The 16,058-nt window shown below is 37.9% G+C and overlaps 2 protein-coding genes across 2 annotated transcripts in view; both read left to right on the top strand.

The window, feature by feature from the left end:
- Positions 1 to 9,876, top strand: part of LOC107551923 (proliferation-associated protein 2G4-like) — a 13,063-nt gene extending 3,187 nt beyond the window's left edge. The window contains exons 2-13 of the mRNA XM_016233702.1: positions 1,817 to 1,945; positions 2,136 to 2,241; positions 2,741 to 2,810; positions 3,340 to 3,432; positions 3,629 to 3,692; positions 5,572 to 5,650; positions 6,525 to 6,603; positions 6,730 to 6,863; positions 7,162 to 7,256; positions 7,351 to 7,478; positions 7,567 to 7,620; positions 8,569 to 9,876. Coding sequence (XP_016089188.1) covers positions 1,817 to 1,945; positions 2,136 to 2,241; positions 2,741 to 2,810; positions 3,340 to 3,432; positions 3,629 to 3,692; positions 5,572 to 5,650; positions 6,525 to 6,603; positions 6,730 to 6,863; positions 7,162 to 7,256; positions 7,351 to 7,478; positions 7,567 to 7,620; positions 8,569 to 8,631 — 1,094 coding nt within the window. The 3' untranslated portion in view covers positions 8,632 to 9,876. The remainder of the gene's footprint in view (positions 1 to 1,816; positions 1,946 to 2,135; positions 2,242 to 2,740; positions 2,811 to 3,339; positions 3,433 to 3,628; positions 3,693 to 5,571; positions 5,651 to 6,524; positions 6,604 to 6,729; positions 6,864 to 7,161; positions 7,257 to 7,350; positions 7,479 to 7,566; positions 7,621 to 8,568) is intronic.
- A 1,894-nt stretch (positions 9,877 to 11,770) lies between these two features.
- LOC107551888 (myosin-10-like) overlaps positions 11,771 to 16,058 on the top strand; it is a 61,540-nt gene continuing 57,252 nt past the window's right edge. The window contains 1 exon segment of the mRNA XM_016233651.1: positions 11,771 to 12,138. Within this exon segment, the coding sequence (XP_016089137.1) occupies positions 11,785 to 12,138 (354 nt within the window). The 5' untranslated portion in view covers positions 11,771 to 11,784.

The following is a 16,058-nucleotide window of genomic DNA, read 5'->3' as shown; positions in this document are numbered from 1 at the left end:
GTGAATGTACAGCGCTCTCTTCCACCTTCAATACCACGACTGAGGTGCCCTTGAGCAAGGCACCGAACCCCCAACTGCTCCCTGGGCGCCGCAGCATAAATGGCTGCCCGCTGCTCCGGGTGTGTGTTCACTGCTGTGTTTGTGCACTAAGGATGGGTTAAATGCAGAGCACTAATTCCTAGTATAGGTAACCATACTTGGCCACACATCACTCACTCACTTTTTCACACAGGGTTTCACACAGCCATGTAGTTTTGGATTTTGTTTTCTCTTAATAATAAAAACCTTCATTTAAAAACTGCATGTTGTTCACTTGTTATCTTTTACTAATATTTAAATTTGTTTGATGATCTGAAACATTAAAGTGTGACAAACATGCAAAAAAATAAGAATGTATTTTTAAGTATAAAAAGATTTTATACTGGACATCAAGTAGCGTCTCACTGCCATAGTACTAGAACAGTTTTTTTGATTAAAAAAAAGTTTTACTCTATGACATTAAAATTGATTGATACATTACATCTTGAACCATTATTATGGGCCGTTTTGGTTTCTAAATGGGCTTCAAGCTACACTTTTCATTCCATTCACTTTTGTTCATATGTGTGCGAGTGCTGGAGGCCGTAACCGCAAACTCATGCGATGAAGTTTCACATTTCTCTGTGTTCTGACCTCTTGAGTTTGTGTCACATGAAGATGTGTGACCGATAGAAGATCAATACGTCTCAGCTGACCTCTAAACTGAATTAAAAGAACAGTCTTTGGAGATAGATTTTAAAAAGACACCGCAGAATGTGACGTCCTATCACAACCGTTACAGTGTCCGAAGAAATTGTGTGATTGACTACCCTTTAAATATCTCCTGAATTTAGATGGTTTCATGCTCTCAACAGGCAATAATCAACGTGCAAAACATTGGCTGCATCCGAAATTGCATACTCTCTGAGCAGGTACTTCTTTTGAATAAGTATGTTCAATATGGATGTAATATGCTGTCACTGTCATGATGTGATTTACCAGCGTCAGTTGCTTTGCTTCACGGCCATTCACAAATGCTTTCCAGTGGCCTCATGGGATAGTGAAGTGTCCACTGGATGTGCACTTCAGTCGGAAATAGTAGGTTATCAGTGTACTTTTTGCCTGATGTTTTATGACTACTATGAATTCAAACATGGGCCTACTACTCGGATCACATACTGCTTTTCGCCTACTGTATAGCAGGGAAGTGTGCTATTTCGAATGCAGACAATGTTATTGGTACAAAGCATGTTTATTCTCACTGCAAGCCTTGTTTAATGTATTCTGGGTCATTTTTTGATCTTGTGTAGTGTTGAGAATGAGAGCATGTCACACAATCTGTCCATGTTGGAAAATGCCAAATATAATTATGGTTTCTAACAAGTGAGCAATAATTTTGCACCGAAATACTGTTCAGTTTGAATTGATGCACAGCCTTTGACATCAACAATAAACATCCTGGAAATGTTGCTTCTCCCTTTCAAAAGCCCATTTATTTAGATGACTATGACCAATTATGTTATTAGAAGGATTAGTTGGACTTTCATTTAGTGTGCATATTACAGTTACAGTTTTTTTGAATAACTTTTTGAAGGTGCCGTCACATTGCAAATTATCACAGTAATCCACGTGATCTGGAATCTCGAAAGATTTTCCCATGCCAGATTTCGCAAGGGGTTCATGTTGGTTGTGCACATTCACCGTGCTGACTGACAGAAAGCTGATTGGTTAGCCCTATTGACTATAGACAATGGACTTTTTTTGCCCGTAAAACTTGGTTTTGTTCTACTCTTTTTAGAGGTGTTGAGGGTCGTCATCGATGCCGCCAAACCAGGAGTTTCAGTTCTCAGCCTCTGTGAGAAAGGAGATGCTTTCATCATGGCAGAGACTGGGAAGGTCTTTAAGAAGGAGAAGGACATGAAGAAAGGTGAGACAAATGTAGACGTTGCTAAATGCTTGTGGTTCGTAAGAGAGAGATATTGAGGCCATTCAGAATAGATTGGTTCAGATTTAGACTCCTCCAGATAAATCTGCAGGCCTCGTTTGAAATATCACTCTCCTCACACATTATGCAGAAGGTCTTTTTGTTGAGGATTGGTGGTTGTCCTTTCTTGCAGGCATTGCGTTCCCCACCAGTGTGTCAGTCAATAACTGTGTCTGCCACTTCTCTCCCCTGAAGAGCGACCCCGACTACACGCTGAAAGATGGAGATTTGGTCAAAATGTAGGCAAACTCCCCCCTCCAGTTCGTCTGCGTCGGTCTAACCTCCCCTTGTCTTTTCCTTCCTCTCCTTTTCCTTCAAGTCACTCTCCTTCCTCTTACTCGGCCCATCTTGTCTGCAGTGTTCTCCACTTTCCGTCTCTATCCCTTCCGATTGTGTCTTCCTGCTTGTTCCCTTGTTTTTTGTGATCCACACATGCAACTTTGCACGTTAATGTCACACGTAATAATTGTTTTTAGTGTTTAATGTAGACTCAGCAACACAAGTGTTCTGAAATCTCTTTTATAGACTCTGTAATTTTCTGTATTTCCTATTTGGGCAGAACATATTGATGGTCTTTATATTTTTATTATATTCATTTGACGGCGCTTACATTTTTGCTGTGTATTTGGGTTCTCTGAAAACACTTAGGGGTTTAAAAGGCTTTGCTCAGGTTTCCCCGCACCTGTATGTCTATTTTTCTGTTTTCCTATCTGAATTTCTCTTCTTCTCTCTCAACAGTGATTTAGGAGTACATGTCGACGGCTTCATCTCCAACGTGGCCTATAGCTTTGTTATTGGAGCTACTAAGGTGCGTGTGCATAAATGCGTACTTCCCCACCGTTACTACATTTTATAAAACTTCATGGCTGTATGGTTACCTAAAAGTGCAATTATAAAGTATCATCACATGCCTCTTTGGAGTAGTTGTTGCTAATTTGTTAATTATATCATTTAATGGTCAAAAACTCAGGCAGCCAATTTTCTACATGGGTATGTGTGTTTCATTTCACTCGTATTGGTCGGTTTAAAAATTTCAATCAAAATGTCATGTCCATTTATTTGCCAAGTAGCCATGGAATAAGTGACGTGACATGTGGCCAATTATGGTGACCCAATATGGGTCTGCATTTAACCCATCCAAAGTACACACACTCCCCCCACCTACAATCCCTGCCAGTACGAGACTCGAACCCGCAACCTTTGGGTTACGAGTCCGACTCTCTAACCATTAGGCCACGACTTCCCCCGGGTTTGTTAAGAGTTAATAATAAATATTATATTGATAATCGCAACAATAAACCCTGTTACAAAACTAGTGACTTCATGATTTCTTTCAGGAAGCACCTGTTACAGGAAGGAAAGCTGATGTCATCAAAGCAGCTCACCTGTGTGCGGAAGCAGCTTTGCGTCTCGTCAAACCCGGCAACCAGGTTAGTACAAACCTCTCAGTTAAAGTGGTAGGTAGGCAAGGTTGAAGCCTGTTAACATCTATGAGAACATTAGCTGCCAGCTCCTCAACACAAGATTGCACAGAATAGACGGTATGTCTTATATTTAAATATATTGATGGTCTGTTTCTCATGCAAAGTCTCTTGTCTTTTCTGTCTGCCCCATTTACCTCTGAAGAACACTCAAGTAACAGAGGCCTGGAGTAAGATTGCTCAGTCATTCAAGTGCAATCCAATTGAGGGTGAGATATAGCTGTTATATCATTTGGGAAAGCCCAACTGCAATTAAAACATAATCCATCTGGAGAGTATTGTGGAGTTTGAAGGTGTGGTTAGTCTGAGTAAACTCATTACTCAACAAAACTGAGAATGAAAACTCATTATTTGTACAAAAACAGGACTGGCTTGATATCTGATATTTGCTTTAAAGGGACAGTTCACCCAAAAATGAAGTTCTGTCATCATGTCTGTCATGTCATATTCCGTTCTTCCAAATCCACACTTTTGTTTATTTTTGAAACACTAAAAAGATACTTATAATGAAACCTGAGAGATTTTTGTCCATCTTTTGAAAATCCACAGAACTGAAGCTTTAGTACTTTAAAGGGATAGTTCACCAAAAAAATGAAAATTACCAAATGATTTACTCACCCTCAAGCCATCCTAGGTGTATATGACTTTCTTCTTTCAGACAAATAGACCAATTTCAGTGTTTGCGAACAGTGATGACATTTTTTGTGGGCGGAGCCTATCTGGTGGCAGAAAATGCCAGTTTTAATGTAGCAGTCTATGGAATAAAAGAATAAAAAAGGCAATTTTGAGTTTATATTTCAAAATTCTGACTTTTTTCTTTCAATTCCGAGATTATATCTCACAATTCTGGTAAGAAAAATGTACTCGTCATTCTCTCTTTTTTTCCCTCGGCTCAGAATCATGAGTTTATAATGCCACACGTCTGGCTTTTTTTTTTTTTTTTTTTTTCAATTGTTGAGTTGAATCAAGTTCGAACTAGGAGATAAACTTGCATTTGCAAGAAAAAAAGCCATAATTGTGATTTAAAATAGACTTTAACTGAAGGGCTAATACAATATGTCCCCTATGTGAATATTATATAGACCTATTGTTTAAATCTAATTTATGCTTTAAAAGTAGGGTAATCATAGCAGGTTTCATCCATAGTTTGTCCGTTTAAACGTCTGAGTTTAGCTTCAAATGGCGTCTTTGACGACAGTATTATATAAAAATTATTTGCATTCTGATTCTGAAATCCAAAGGCACAACAATACATTTTTTCCCCTCTTATTCCATGGATTTTACTTGTTCCCCTCCATTTGTTACCAGTGTTTTTCTGCCACCACAATGCGCGTGCAGCTGCAAGTGACATAACTGTGATGTCTACTTCAAATTGGTCTATACAATGGGAGTTATATTTAAAAACGTCCTGGGCCTGGCTCTTCCAAGCTTTATTATGGCAGTGAATGGGTGAAATTCAATAGTCCAATAGATGTCCAATAAACTGCCAATCCATCATAAAAAAGTGCTCCACACATTCGCTGGACTCCACTCTCTTGTGAGCACGCGTACCAGTTAGCGGAAGCTAGAGATTATGGTTTATAAAGTTTTAAATATGGATATTTTTCTTCCAAAAATGCATCGATTCGCTTCAGGAGGCCTTTATTGGACATCTATTGGACTATTGAATTTCACTCATTTACTGCCATTATAAAGCTTGGAAGAGCCAGGACATTTTTAATATAACTCCGATTGTATTTGTCTGAAAGAAGAAAGTCATATACACCTAGGATGGCTTGAGGGTGAGTAAATCATTGGGTAATTTTCATTTTACCCAACTATCCCTTTAAAGATCGATTTATATTATGAACCGATTTATTCACATATAAACATTGATCAATGCACATACATAGAGCACATCAAACATGATAAACTGAAGCTCAAATTTTTTGGGTTGAACTAGCCATTTAATCAGACAAAACATGAAAGACTTGAAAGAACAACCCAAAGTACCTATAGGCCTCAGCAGGAATGTCTGACGGTGATCTGCCAATTATTCATAAACGCATGTGCCATTATTCACAGTTCTTCTCTTTTGTTTATGGATAGGTATGCTGTCTCATCAACTAAAGCAACATGTTATTGATGGAGAAAAGACCATTATCCAGAACCCTACAGATCAACAACGGTATAAAACAAAACTGAATATTGAATTTCTCAATTTTCTCAAACATCTCAATCCAAGCAAGCAAGATTTTATGCTGGCACAGAGCCACAGTGTTTATACTTTTGGGGGAAATTGGTCAACAAATGGCTTACAACAGGGTCTATGCTTACTTTTCTTTTTAGAAGCACAGTCAAAAAATTCAGGAGCACCTTCTGATCAATAACAAAAATGATCCTTCCCATTACGAGGGGATATTACAGGGGCATTTTTTTTACCTTTGTAATGGCATTTTTTTTTCTAACTTTATTAAAAGTATGTCATCTTTTATTTCAAATTCAAATATATATATTTATATGAAGCTTTTCCAAAATTTCTAATTAAAACAATAGAAGTAGAATAAGAAGAATGTTACCAATCAAAATAAATCAATATTACAGGGGCATTTTTTTTACCTTTGTAATGGCATTTTTTTTTCTAACTTTATTAAAAGTATGTCATCTTTTATTTCAAATATATATATTTATATGAAGCTTTTCCAAAATTTCTAATTAAAACAATAGAAGTAGAATAAGAAGAATGTTACCAATCAATATTAACAAAATTCATTTGCACTACAGAGGTGGCACAGAAGAACACAAAAGTGGCATGATGTAGGTATATTTAGAGACGTCTAGTGAGGCTCAGAGGTGGCATGGATGTTTTAAATTCATAATGTTATGAGATTAAAGTTTTAAATATAACATTTTGAAATATTGATTGATTTAATAACTGAAATGATACTTTAAAAATGAAACTAAAACTGCCAGTAGATGGCGGCAAGTCACTGATTTTATCACTGAATCATTCAATTCAAAATCAGCAAGCACATCAATCTCCACTGTTTGTCTCATAACAGGAAGGACCATGAGAAGGCAGAGTTTGAAGTTCATGAAGTTTATGCCGTGGATGTGCTGATCAGCACAGGAGAGGGGAAGGTAAGTGATAATCACACGTTTATGAATGGCACCTTCCATTTTTAATCCTTTCTGTTTGGTTGTAATCATATACCTTTCATACTATGGATATAAATCGATATTTAAGCTGCATGATCTTTCCCATAGGCGAGAGATGGCGGCCAGAGGACAACCATCTACAAAAGAGACCCCAGTAAGCAGTATGGGCTGAAAATGAAGACCTCAAGAATGTTCTTCAGCGAGGTGGAGAGACGCTTTGACGCCATGCCCTTCACTCTTAGGTGGGCAGCACTATTCTCATATTTGTTTGGTTCCTACTTGGCTAAATCAAGAGGTGTATCTGCGTTAGATATTCTGTTCTTAAATAAAGCAGGTGTTTTTCATGTACATTTTGACTAGAAGGATGTGAATACCAGTGAAAAGTTGTGGGAACCATGCTGTTGATATTTGATGACGTGTGCTCTATTTTTGTATCGTCACATGAGAATGCTAGGACAATGAATTTAAAACTTGGTGGATAAATCGATGGTTTAGATTTCATGGTCATTTGGTAAACACAGTAGTCTTTGTGTCCTGCAGGGCATTTGAGGATGAAGGAAAGGCTCGTTTGGGAGTGGTGGAGTGTGCCAAACATGAGCTCCTGCAGCCTTTTAGTGTACTGAACGAGAAAGAAGGTCAGTCTCATTACCATTGCACCATTTCTTCCTGCTCTGACCGCTTTCTTTACCTGGTAAATTTCACTTTCCACCTGTTTTTGTCTGTCTTTAGGTGAATTTGTGGCTCAGTTTAAGTTCACAGTGCTGCTGATGGCCAATGGGCCCTTGAGAATCACCAGTGGACCACTTGAAGCGGAACTCTACAAGTCTGAATATGATGTTCAAGATCCCGAACTGAAGGTATGTTAGACCCATCTATTCTATTTAAATCTATTATAAATGAAGGTTTTTCTTACAGTGTTGTTTTGGTTTCTTCTGTCATTTTCAGTCTCTGATCCAGAGTTCTGCAAGTCGCAAAGCACAGAAGAAGAAGAAAAAGAAGGTGAGGCCTTTGCTTCACAAACAGGAACAATCCTTATGTTGTTTCCAAACAAATTACTTTTTTCTTCCATGACACACAAAATGAGAAGTTCAGTGGAATGTCCTGGATGCTCTTTTCTGGAGAATGAAAGTGAATGGGGACCATTAAAGTAGCATAAATATAGTCCAGATGACACGTGTGCTATATTACAAATCTTCAGAAGCCATAAACCAGCATTATGGAAGCTTTGAGGAACAAAATAAGGTTTTAAGCTATTATAAAGGGGAAGTCATGGCCTAATGGTTAGAGAGTCGGACTCATAACCCAAGGTTGCGGGTTCGAGTCTCGTACCGGCAGGGATTGTAGGTGGGGGGAGTGAATGTACAGCACTCTCTTACACCTTCAATACCACGACTGAGGTGCCATTGAGCAAGGCACCGAACCCCCAACTGCTCCCCGGGCGCCGCAGCAAAAAAAATGGCTGCCCACTGCTCCGGGTGTGTGTTCACTTTAAGGAAATTTGCGCACACAAATGCAGAGCTAACTAATTCCGAGTATGGGTCACCATACTTGGCCACATGTCACGTCACTTTAAGGTTGGCAGTCTCCACCTCTGTACAGATCATTTGCACTACAACGGGAAATTTTCAGCAAATTACTTAAATTTCAGTCTGCTTCTCCCACAAAGCTATTGTATGGCTTCAGATAACTTGGAATATGGCATGCCAGTTCTATCAGCTGGCAAAAATCATTCTGAAAGTGTTACAACAATATAATTCTAATGTGTCATTGTTATAGTTGTTTCCTAGAACTAGAATGCTTGTATCGTTATAATTATCGTTATGGTTTATTGTTATAGTTATCGTCCTTGGAGTGAACAGACAGACCTTTTGTCATTTTGGAGCGTGACTGTTCCCATTCATTTTAATTATATGAAAGATTAATTCATGCGTCTGCATTTTGTTATAGGCCTCCAAAACTGCAGAGACTGCTACAGGCCAACCAGCTGAGAATGAAGTTGCAGCTAAATAGAGGCGACACAACTCCACCCTCTCACGAAACCCCCAAAGAGCAAAAACATCAGCATTTCACTCTCGCCCTGTTTTATCCTCTTCGCCATCAAAAATTTGACCAAGAGTCACTGTTAAAGCCTGTGTTTAAACGATTTCTGCCTCCCCCTTTTATGGAGAAATATGTAATTAAGATTTGGACTCCCAAGCGAGTGCAACAAATTTGTACTTTCATAATGAATCTGCTTACTCTTTTGAAGCACTCAATTTACATTTCAACTGGAACGCAATGCCTTTTTCAAAATGTAATTAAAAAAGCTTCGCAATTCTTTTGGAGAGTTGCGTTTTTCACAACATGTCCTGCTGACTGTTTAAAATGCTTCGTTTGGCCCGTAGGTTCATTTGAAACCGCATTACATTAGATTAAGTGGTTTGGGAAAGAAACAAATTGGATTTGCAGCTATTTCTCAGGGTTCTGAAGAAAAAAAACATCTCCCTTATCTGAGAAGTAGTTTTGTACAATTAGGATCGAGAACACATCCATGGAGAATTTGATGACTTACAGGGGACATTAGAATTGGAATTCAGTGAACAGAATTCCTAAGCACGCCATTGTTGTGATGCTATAGCAAAGAACATTACGTCTTTTCTCTAACTGCCATCCCTTTCCACAAGTGTCACATCTGAAGATGACATTAGGGAATGTTTTGGTCATACTTTATTCCTGCCCATTTTCTTTTTTTCACATTTTAATTTGTCTAATTATCTTTTGTTGATGCAACTTTAAGTTGTATTAATTCAAGTTAATATTAGAAAGTCTAGGGATTTGGTTAAAGGTCTGGTCCAAGATACACTAAAGCTACTTCAACCCACTGAAAAAGGTTACCAGTGTTAAAACATATTATTACTTTACCTTCTATGAGCAATAGTGTCTGTTTGACTGAATATTCAGATCAAAACTAGGCTCGGACTGGATTGAGAAGCTTTCCAGGTCTCATTTTTACAATCCAGTCAATGCAGTTATTTCAGGAGAGGTGATGGGAAGTGGCTCTAGAGCATTTCTGGATCAGTCCTGTTATTTGGGGCTTAGTTGAGGCTGGCTCAGTACATCTTTTGAAATGTTGGTTATTGTGACTTCTATTCTGTTTCTAGATTGTAAAGGTTAATGTGGGAGAGGAGGCCGGAGGTTTGGATTTGACACAATCTTGTTTTTGTAGAACCATCGAATGGGACTATTTTACAACTAATGAAATAAAACACAACTTTTAATATATTTTCTTTAAGATTGTCATCATTAATTGTAAAAAAGAATGCAGTCTTTGCCATGCATTTGTGTAGTTGGTGTACTAGGGTTGTTTAATTTGAGTTCTATATTGGTAACAAGTCATTTACAAGTTCGAAGCATGAAGCAAATGTAATAGCTCTGAGAAAATAACAGGAACTTTTTGAAGGTTTGGTGTCGATGCACTATTTATAAACCAGATAATTATATATCTACCGATTTATTTCTATCTCCAGCAGGGAGAAGTTGAACCTTTGAATGGAAAAATAGGGTTTCTTTTTATATTTGGTAACGGGGCGCTGTGGGGCCCAGACTATCAAATACCGGTTGAAGTTCATTCAGATGCTTGGTCCAAGACTTTTAATTGACTAGAGACTGAAACATTGTTATTAAAATCGATAAACGCCAAAGACCACTATCGTTCACGACAATACTTTCAACATAGTAAAATAGCTCAAGTGTCTTAATTCCACAAACACTTGTCTTACCTGTGACATGACAGATATACATTGACTTAGCAGTTAAAATTTTAGTGAGGAAATACATTTATTTAAACATTTATCCTGATTTGCTACAGATAATTTTTTTAACGATTCATAGGAGTCAGGTCTTTTCACTGATTCTGAACAACTCGAAACGAAAACCTGTGGCGAAAAGGTACAACGTACTCGAAATACATCTTCAGCTTGGTTTTATTACAGTTTTATAAACACACATACGAAACAGATTAAAAAAATCGAAAAGAAAAACCTGAGTATGTAAAATACCACGCTGGGAATCGTTTAAAAAAAAATAGTTCTCCGAAACGAACTGTTCGAAAGAATCGACTCGGAAATTAATCGGACCATCAATAGAAAATGTATTTCCATCAATAATGAGGTCGTGAACGTCAAGATAGGTAAACTTCCTATGCGTCGCCGTTTTTACTATAATTTATTATGAAACAATTATAAAACGTTTGTCCGCCTCGCCGCAGGCCGTCTAACGGGAGATGGTGATGGTGATGGTGAGGAGGCGCGAGGAATGAGCACGCGCTAGGCGGCCGCAGAAACTTCAGCTCGTGCAGGAGACAATGTTATCTCAGTTAACGGTCATCTCGTCGCTGTGTTTGTATACATTCTAATGTGGCATAGTTGTCGCTAATTTCAAATTAATTGCGAGACCGTGACCGTTAGGAAGGTGTTTTATAGGGGGGTTATCATTTGAATGAATGTTTGAAGGACTGTCCGGCTCTGGAGTCCCGCGTCAGTTTACCGGGGATTCATCTGTGAAATATCAGACATGACCCACTTTTTTTTGCCCTGCTTGCCTTATTTTAACCTTATTTTTTTTTCTTGTGAAAATTACAGTAACTCTTAGTCCAGTTGTAGGCCAGAGTAGACCGAGACCGTCTGGCTCTTGCTTATATTGGGTTGTTTGTTTATTAATGCGACTGTGGATGTGATCCATATTAAACTTGCATTAACTAGTAGGTGTAAACCGATTCAGACAATGTTTTACATGCAGCTGTATCATGAAAATATGAACTTGGTTCAGCTGTATGTTCCAAAAATGCAGTATTTGATGAATATTCATTAATTAACAGCGTGCTAGTTAGGTAAATCCATTCAGTAGTTTAATGTTTTTGTATCTTATGAATGTATGCGTGAAAAACTACTACAGCTGTTGTATTATTATGATAAGGACTGGTTTAAAATGCTGACCATATAATATAGATTATGTGAATGCTGCGAATTGAACATTCTCTGCTATTTCCATGTAAAACCAATGCAATATTTGACCTTCAAACGCCTATGCCACGGCTGTGTCATCACTTCAATTCGAAGACGATCTCTGCTCTTCCATCGCTAACCATCCTTTAACTCTTTTTCCAGGTGGCCTATTTAATTCCTCATGCCGGAGATGGCGCAGCGGAGCGGGCAAGAGGACCCTGAGCGGTACCTCTTTGTGGATCGGGCCATGGTCTACAACCCTGCTTCTCAGGCAGACTGGACAGCCAAGAAGCTGGTGTGGGTTCCTTCCGAACGGCATGGGTTTGAGGCGGCCAGCATCCGCGAGGAACGTGGAGAGGAGGTGCTCGTTGAGCTGGCTGAAAATGGCAAGAAGGCCCTGGTGAACAAAGATGACATCCAGAAGATGAACCCGCCCAAGTTCAGCAAAGTGGAGGATATGGCAGAACTCACCTGCCTGAATGAAGCGTCTGTTTTACACAACCTGAAAGATCGCTACTACTCTGGGCTCATATACGTAAGTGTGATGATGATCATACATTTGCTTTCAAGTTGAATACTTTTCCTACCTTGGGTTTTGCAGGTGTGTGTACGGAGTAGGGCTGCAACTAATGATTATTTTGATAATTGATTATTCTGATGGTGTTCCTCGTTTAATCAAAGTCAACTTGTTCTGTATTTATATACATATTACAAGTATGTTTGAAGCACATAATGTAAAGCGCTGTGATAAATTAATCCATGCACTTTTCCCATAGCAACTTATATTGTCTTCTATTATGTTTCAGATGCATTTTGTCCATAGAAATGTGTTATTCACTACCATAAAATGACAGGAGTGGTGAATTTTTTTTGTGCACATATGCATATTAATCGATAATCAAATTCGTTGTTGATTATTGTCATTATCGATTTTATTGATTAGCTGTGGCAGCCCTTGTAGGGGAGCTTCATGAGAGTTACTTTGGGATCTTGACCTATTTTATAGCATGTACTGAGAGAGAGAAACTGGGGACTTTTATTATTCAAGAGAGAGAAAGAGAGTGTGAAGCAAGCTGTTTGGAGGTGTAGCCCCATCATTTCCTTCATTCCCCAAGTGTGGAGGAGCTGCAATGAAGTCATGAAATCTCAATGAGAGCAGCCACTTCTGTCTTCACACTTCTGTTGATATTCCCACCCAGTTACCACCTTTAAAAACACTGGATGAAATTTATCCAGTTAAATTTTCATTTCCCATCATTGAAAGCTTTTCCAGGTCGATTGGCCATCTCGATTGGCAGCACTTCAGACGTTATGAAAGCAAGCACTGTTGTCATTTTACACAATGATGAGAGAGTGCAGACCACTCTCCCATACGCACTTAGCTGTGTGGAACACGGTCAGGCTGGATTGTAAGTCTAGTTTCCTGTATTTTTTGTTATTTAAGCCTCTGAGGTTGCTGTGCTCCCTCCTTATAGGCTACAGTAATTAGCCGTAGAGGCCCATGCTTGGCCTAGTAAAACCTGAAGTTTTATAACAGGACCTTTGTGTTTGGCATTGAGCTACAGCTGGCTTGTAATATCTGCGAGATGTCAAGATGTCAGACGTGACTGTTGATAACAACCGCATTCCTCAGCATTCCCCAAATTTCTCAGCTTCCTTATTACTGTTGGCTAATGTTATGTTTGAAGAAATACAGCCACAAAATGGAAGCATAATGTTATGTATTTACTTAAAGGTTGTATATTCTTTCCTGTGTGCGTGGCTGGTGACCAGACCTCAGGCTGGTGTGTGGTATGTGCTCTCATATCTGCTGTGTGGGCAGAGCCGTGGAGTTGCTGCGTTCCTCTCTGCCTTCCCACACCCCTCTGCTCTTGAATAGCATGATGGGTGATGACACGTTAGACTTGATTTCTCTTTATGGGTTTGTTTAGAACAAATATTTTCCAGTTCTGTATATTTGACATGATGTGAGTTTATTTAATAAATAAATGTATGTATTTTTTGATTTTGAAATTTTTTTTGAGCTTGTAATTTTTAATCGAAATACCACACCTTGATCTTTCGGTGAAACGACAAACTTCTTTCTCTTTGGTGACGTATGCCGGACTGATTCAATCATAAACCCCGCCCCTATCTTACAGTCGACTGCAAACTTGCATTCAGATCAAATCAACAAGTCCCCACCCTGCATTATTTTGTTCTTTTTCGATAATCCTTTTCACTTGGATGTATGTCACCATATGGAAGATATTTCTCGTTATTTTGGGACATTAAATGTACTGGAATATGTAGTTGTGGCTTATCCCTATTATCAGAATTTAAAAAGTAAGAATGATGAGACCATTGTTGAATTCTTGGAAATTATACAAGTTTGGTATTTTGATGAGAGGCATCTTTCATAACACAAGATGAAGAGCAATCTTTTGACTCATTTCTTTTTTTTATTGGGTTTCACGGATTTGGACAGGATTTGAAAAATGAGTAAAATAGGATCACAACCTGTCAAATATTTTTGTGTAAGAACTGTGCCAGGATTCCCGTTAAGATAGTCTTTCTACTTTTATTTTACACTTAATACCCAGAAATATACTTCAGTTTTGATTCTCAGTCAAACATGTAGTCGTTCAACACATGCGCACTACAATGTTTTCTCCTTGTCCGGTGTCCGGTGTCGTCTGTATCTGTTGTGCTCTCCAGTGATTTGTTGTTGTTTTTCCAACAAAACTAAAAAATTATCACAATTTACATTGAATGATGTTTACCATTGTTTGAAGCACCACATGCCATATTTTTAGATGAAAATAAGCTGAAAACACTGAAAAACTTATTGTTTTTTTTATAGTATTATGCCTAAGCCGCAGATGTCAACTATACATTGGATTGGTTTCTTCTTTACATAAAAAAAAAAGTAAAAATATGCATGGTATTATGTTATGTTTGATTATGTCTTTAATTGATTTTTTCAGTACATTTCTGCCATATGTACATTAACTAACAGTCACCACTGATAAGCTATCACTAAATATTGTAGAAACTTAATTTGCTGTAAAGTTGCTTTGAAACGATTCGAAAAAATGTGTATTGTGAAAAGCGCTATACAAATAAACTTGAATTGAATTATACTAAAACTAAAATTAAAACAATGGAAAACCTCTTGAGATGGTGACAACCATCGGTTTATATTAATGTAAAGTCTGTTTATGAAGTGTTTACATAGATGATCAATGTGGAAGAGCTTAAAGAGAGCAAACTGAGCTTAATGGGAGCAGCAACAATTTTTTATAAATTTCATGTAATATATATTAAAATGACAAGATTTTGCAAAATAAATAATCTAGGTCATGTATGAAGTTCATACATATTTTATAATGAACAACTATTATTAACAATATCTATGAAATGACCCTCTTTCTTATTGATGTCACACTGAAGCTGTTGGATTTTCATAGTAATGCACCCTTTAAGCTCACCTTACAATAATATGAAATCTTTAAAAATTACAGCAGTATAAAACAACAGACTAGCAATAAACTGCACATTTATAATATTATGGATTTAAAAGTACAAGCCAGTAATGCCTATGAAGTTATATATTAGCGTAGCACACAATCTTATACAGCTAGTCAGCTAACTGTATTCTGTAGCATCTACGCTGTGTTGCTAAAACTATCTTTTGGATCTAACAATAATTATATCCCACGTCCAAGTTCCAGGTTATGATATGCAAAAGTATAAACATTAATCTCTTAATTTTACAGTAAGTAGTGAAACTTACCCAAAATAAAGGCTTAAACGTCTAAAAAATGCACATTTAAAGAGCTCCTCTTTTGGTGAAAGTTTTCAGACAGCTTTCAAAATGGCCAGCAGACAGTGTGAACACATGGAGACTCATATCTCCGTGTGCAATGATCTGATTGACTTGAAATTACAGGAGGTATGTAGTAACAAACACATCAATTGGTTAAGACATCAAGTATGATAATACATTTTGTCTTTTTATATTCTGAGCTCAAATATGGAAGTGTGCTTAATGGGTATGTGAGCTTAATAGGTACGTTTACACTAACCTGTAGAAATAAAAAACACATGTTAAGCATGCAGAATAACATAAGTGGACTTTGAACGATTAATTGCTGCTTTGAACGATTACATAATTGCGGCATCCTTAATTTTAATCATGATTAGAAATTTGGTTGATTGTGCAGCCCTACTGGAGAGAAACAACTTTGCAGCCACAAGTCTCCTGAGTCCAAGTCTATTGTTCTGGCCTGCGATTTAGTTTGGCAGGACGGCTTTGTCTGGTGGGGAAGCTGGGAGTGGGATGTAGACAGATCTGTCCTCAATGCAACCCCGATATTCCTTTACACCCATATATATATATATATATATATATATATATATATATATATATATATATACACACACACAGTGTGTGCGGAGAGTGTGCAGACCCCC

This window comes from Sinocyclocheilus grahami, unplaced genomic scaffold (genome assembly GCF_001515645.1).
Source record: "Sinocyclocheilus grahami isolate Dianchi unplaced genomic scaffold, SAMN03320097.WGS_v1.1 scaffold437.1, whole genome shotgun sequence".
In the NCBI taxonomy this organism is placed as follows: Eukaryota; Metazoa; Chordata; class Actinopteri; order Cypriniformes; family Cyprinidae; genus Sinocyclocheilus; species Sinocyclocheilus grahami.
Note: the sequence above shows the minus strand (reverse complement) of the source record. Positions and strands in the feature narration are given on the sequence as shown.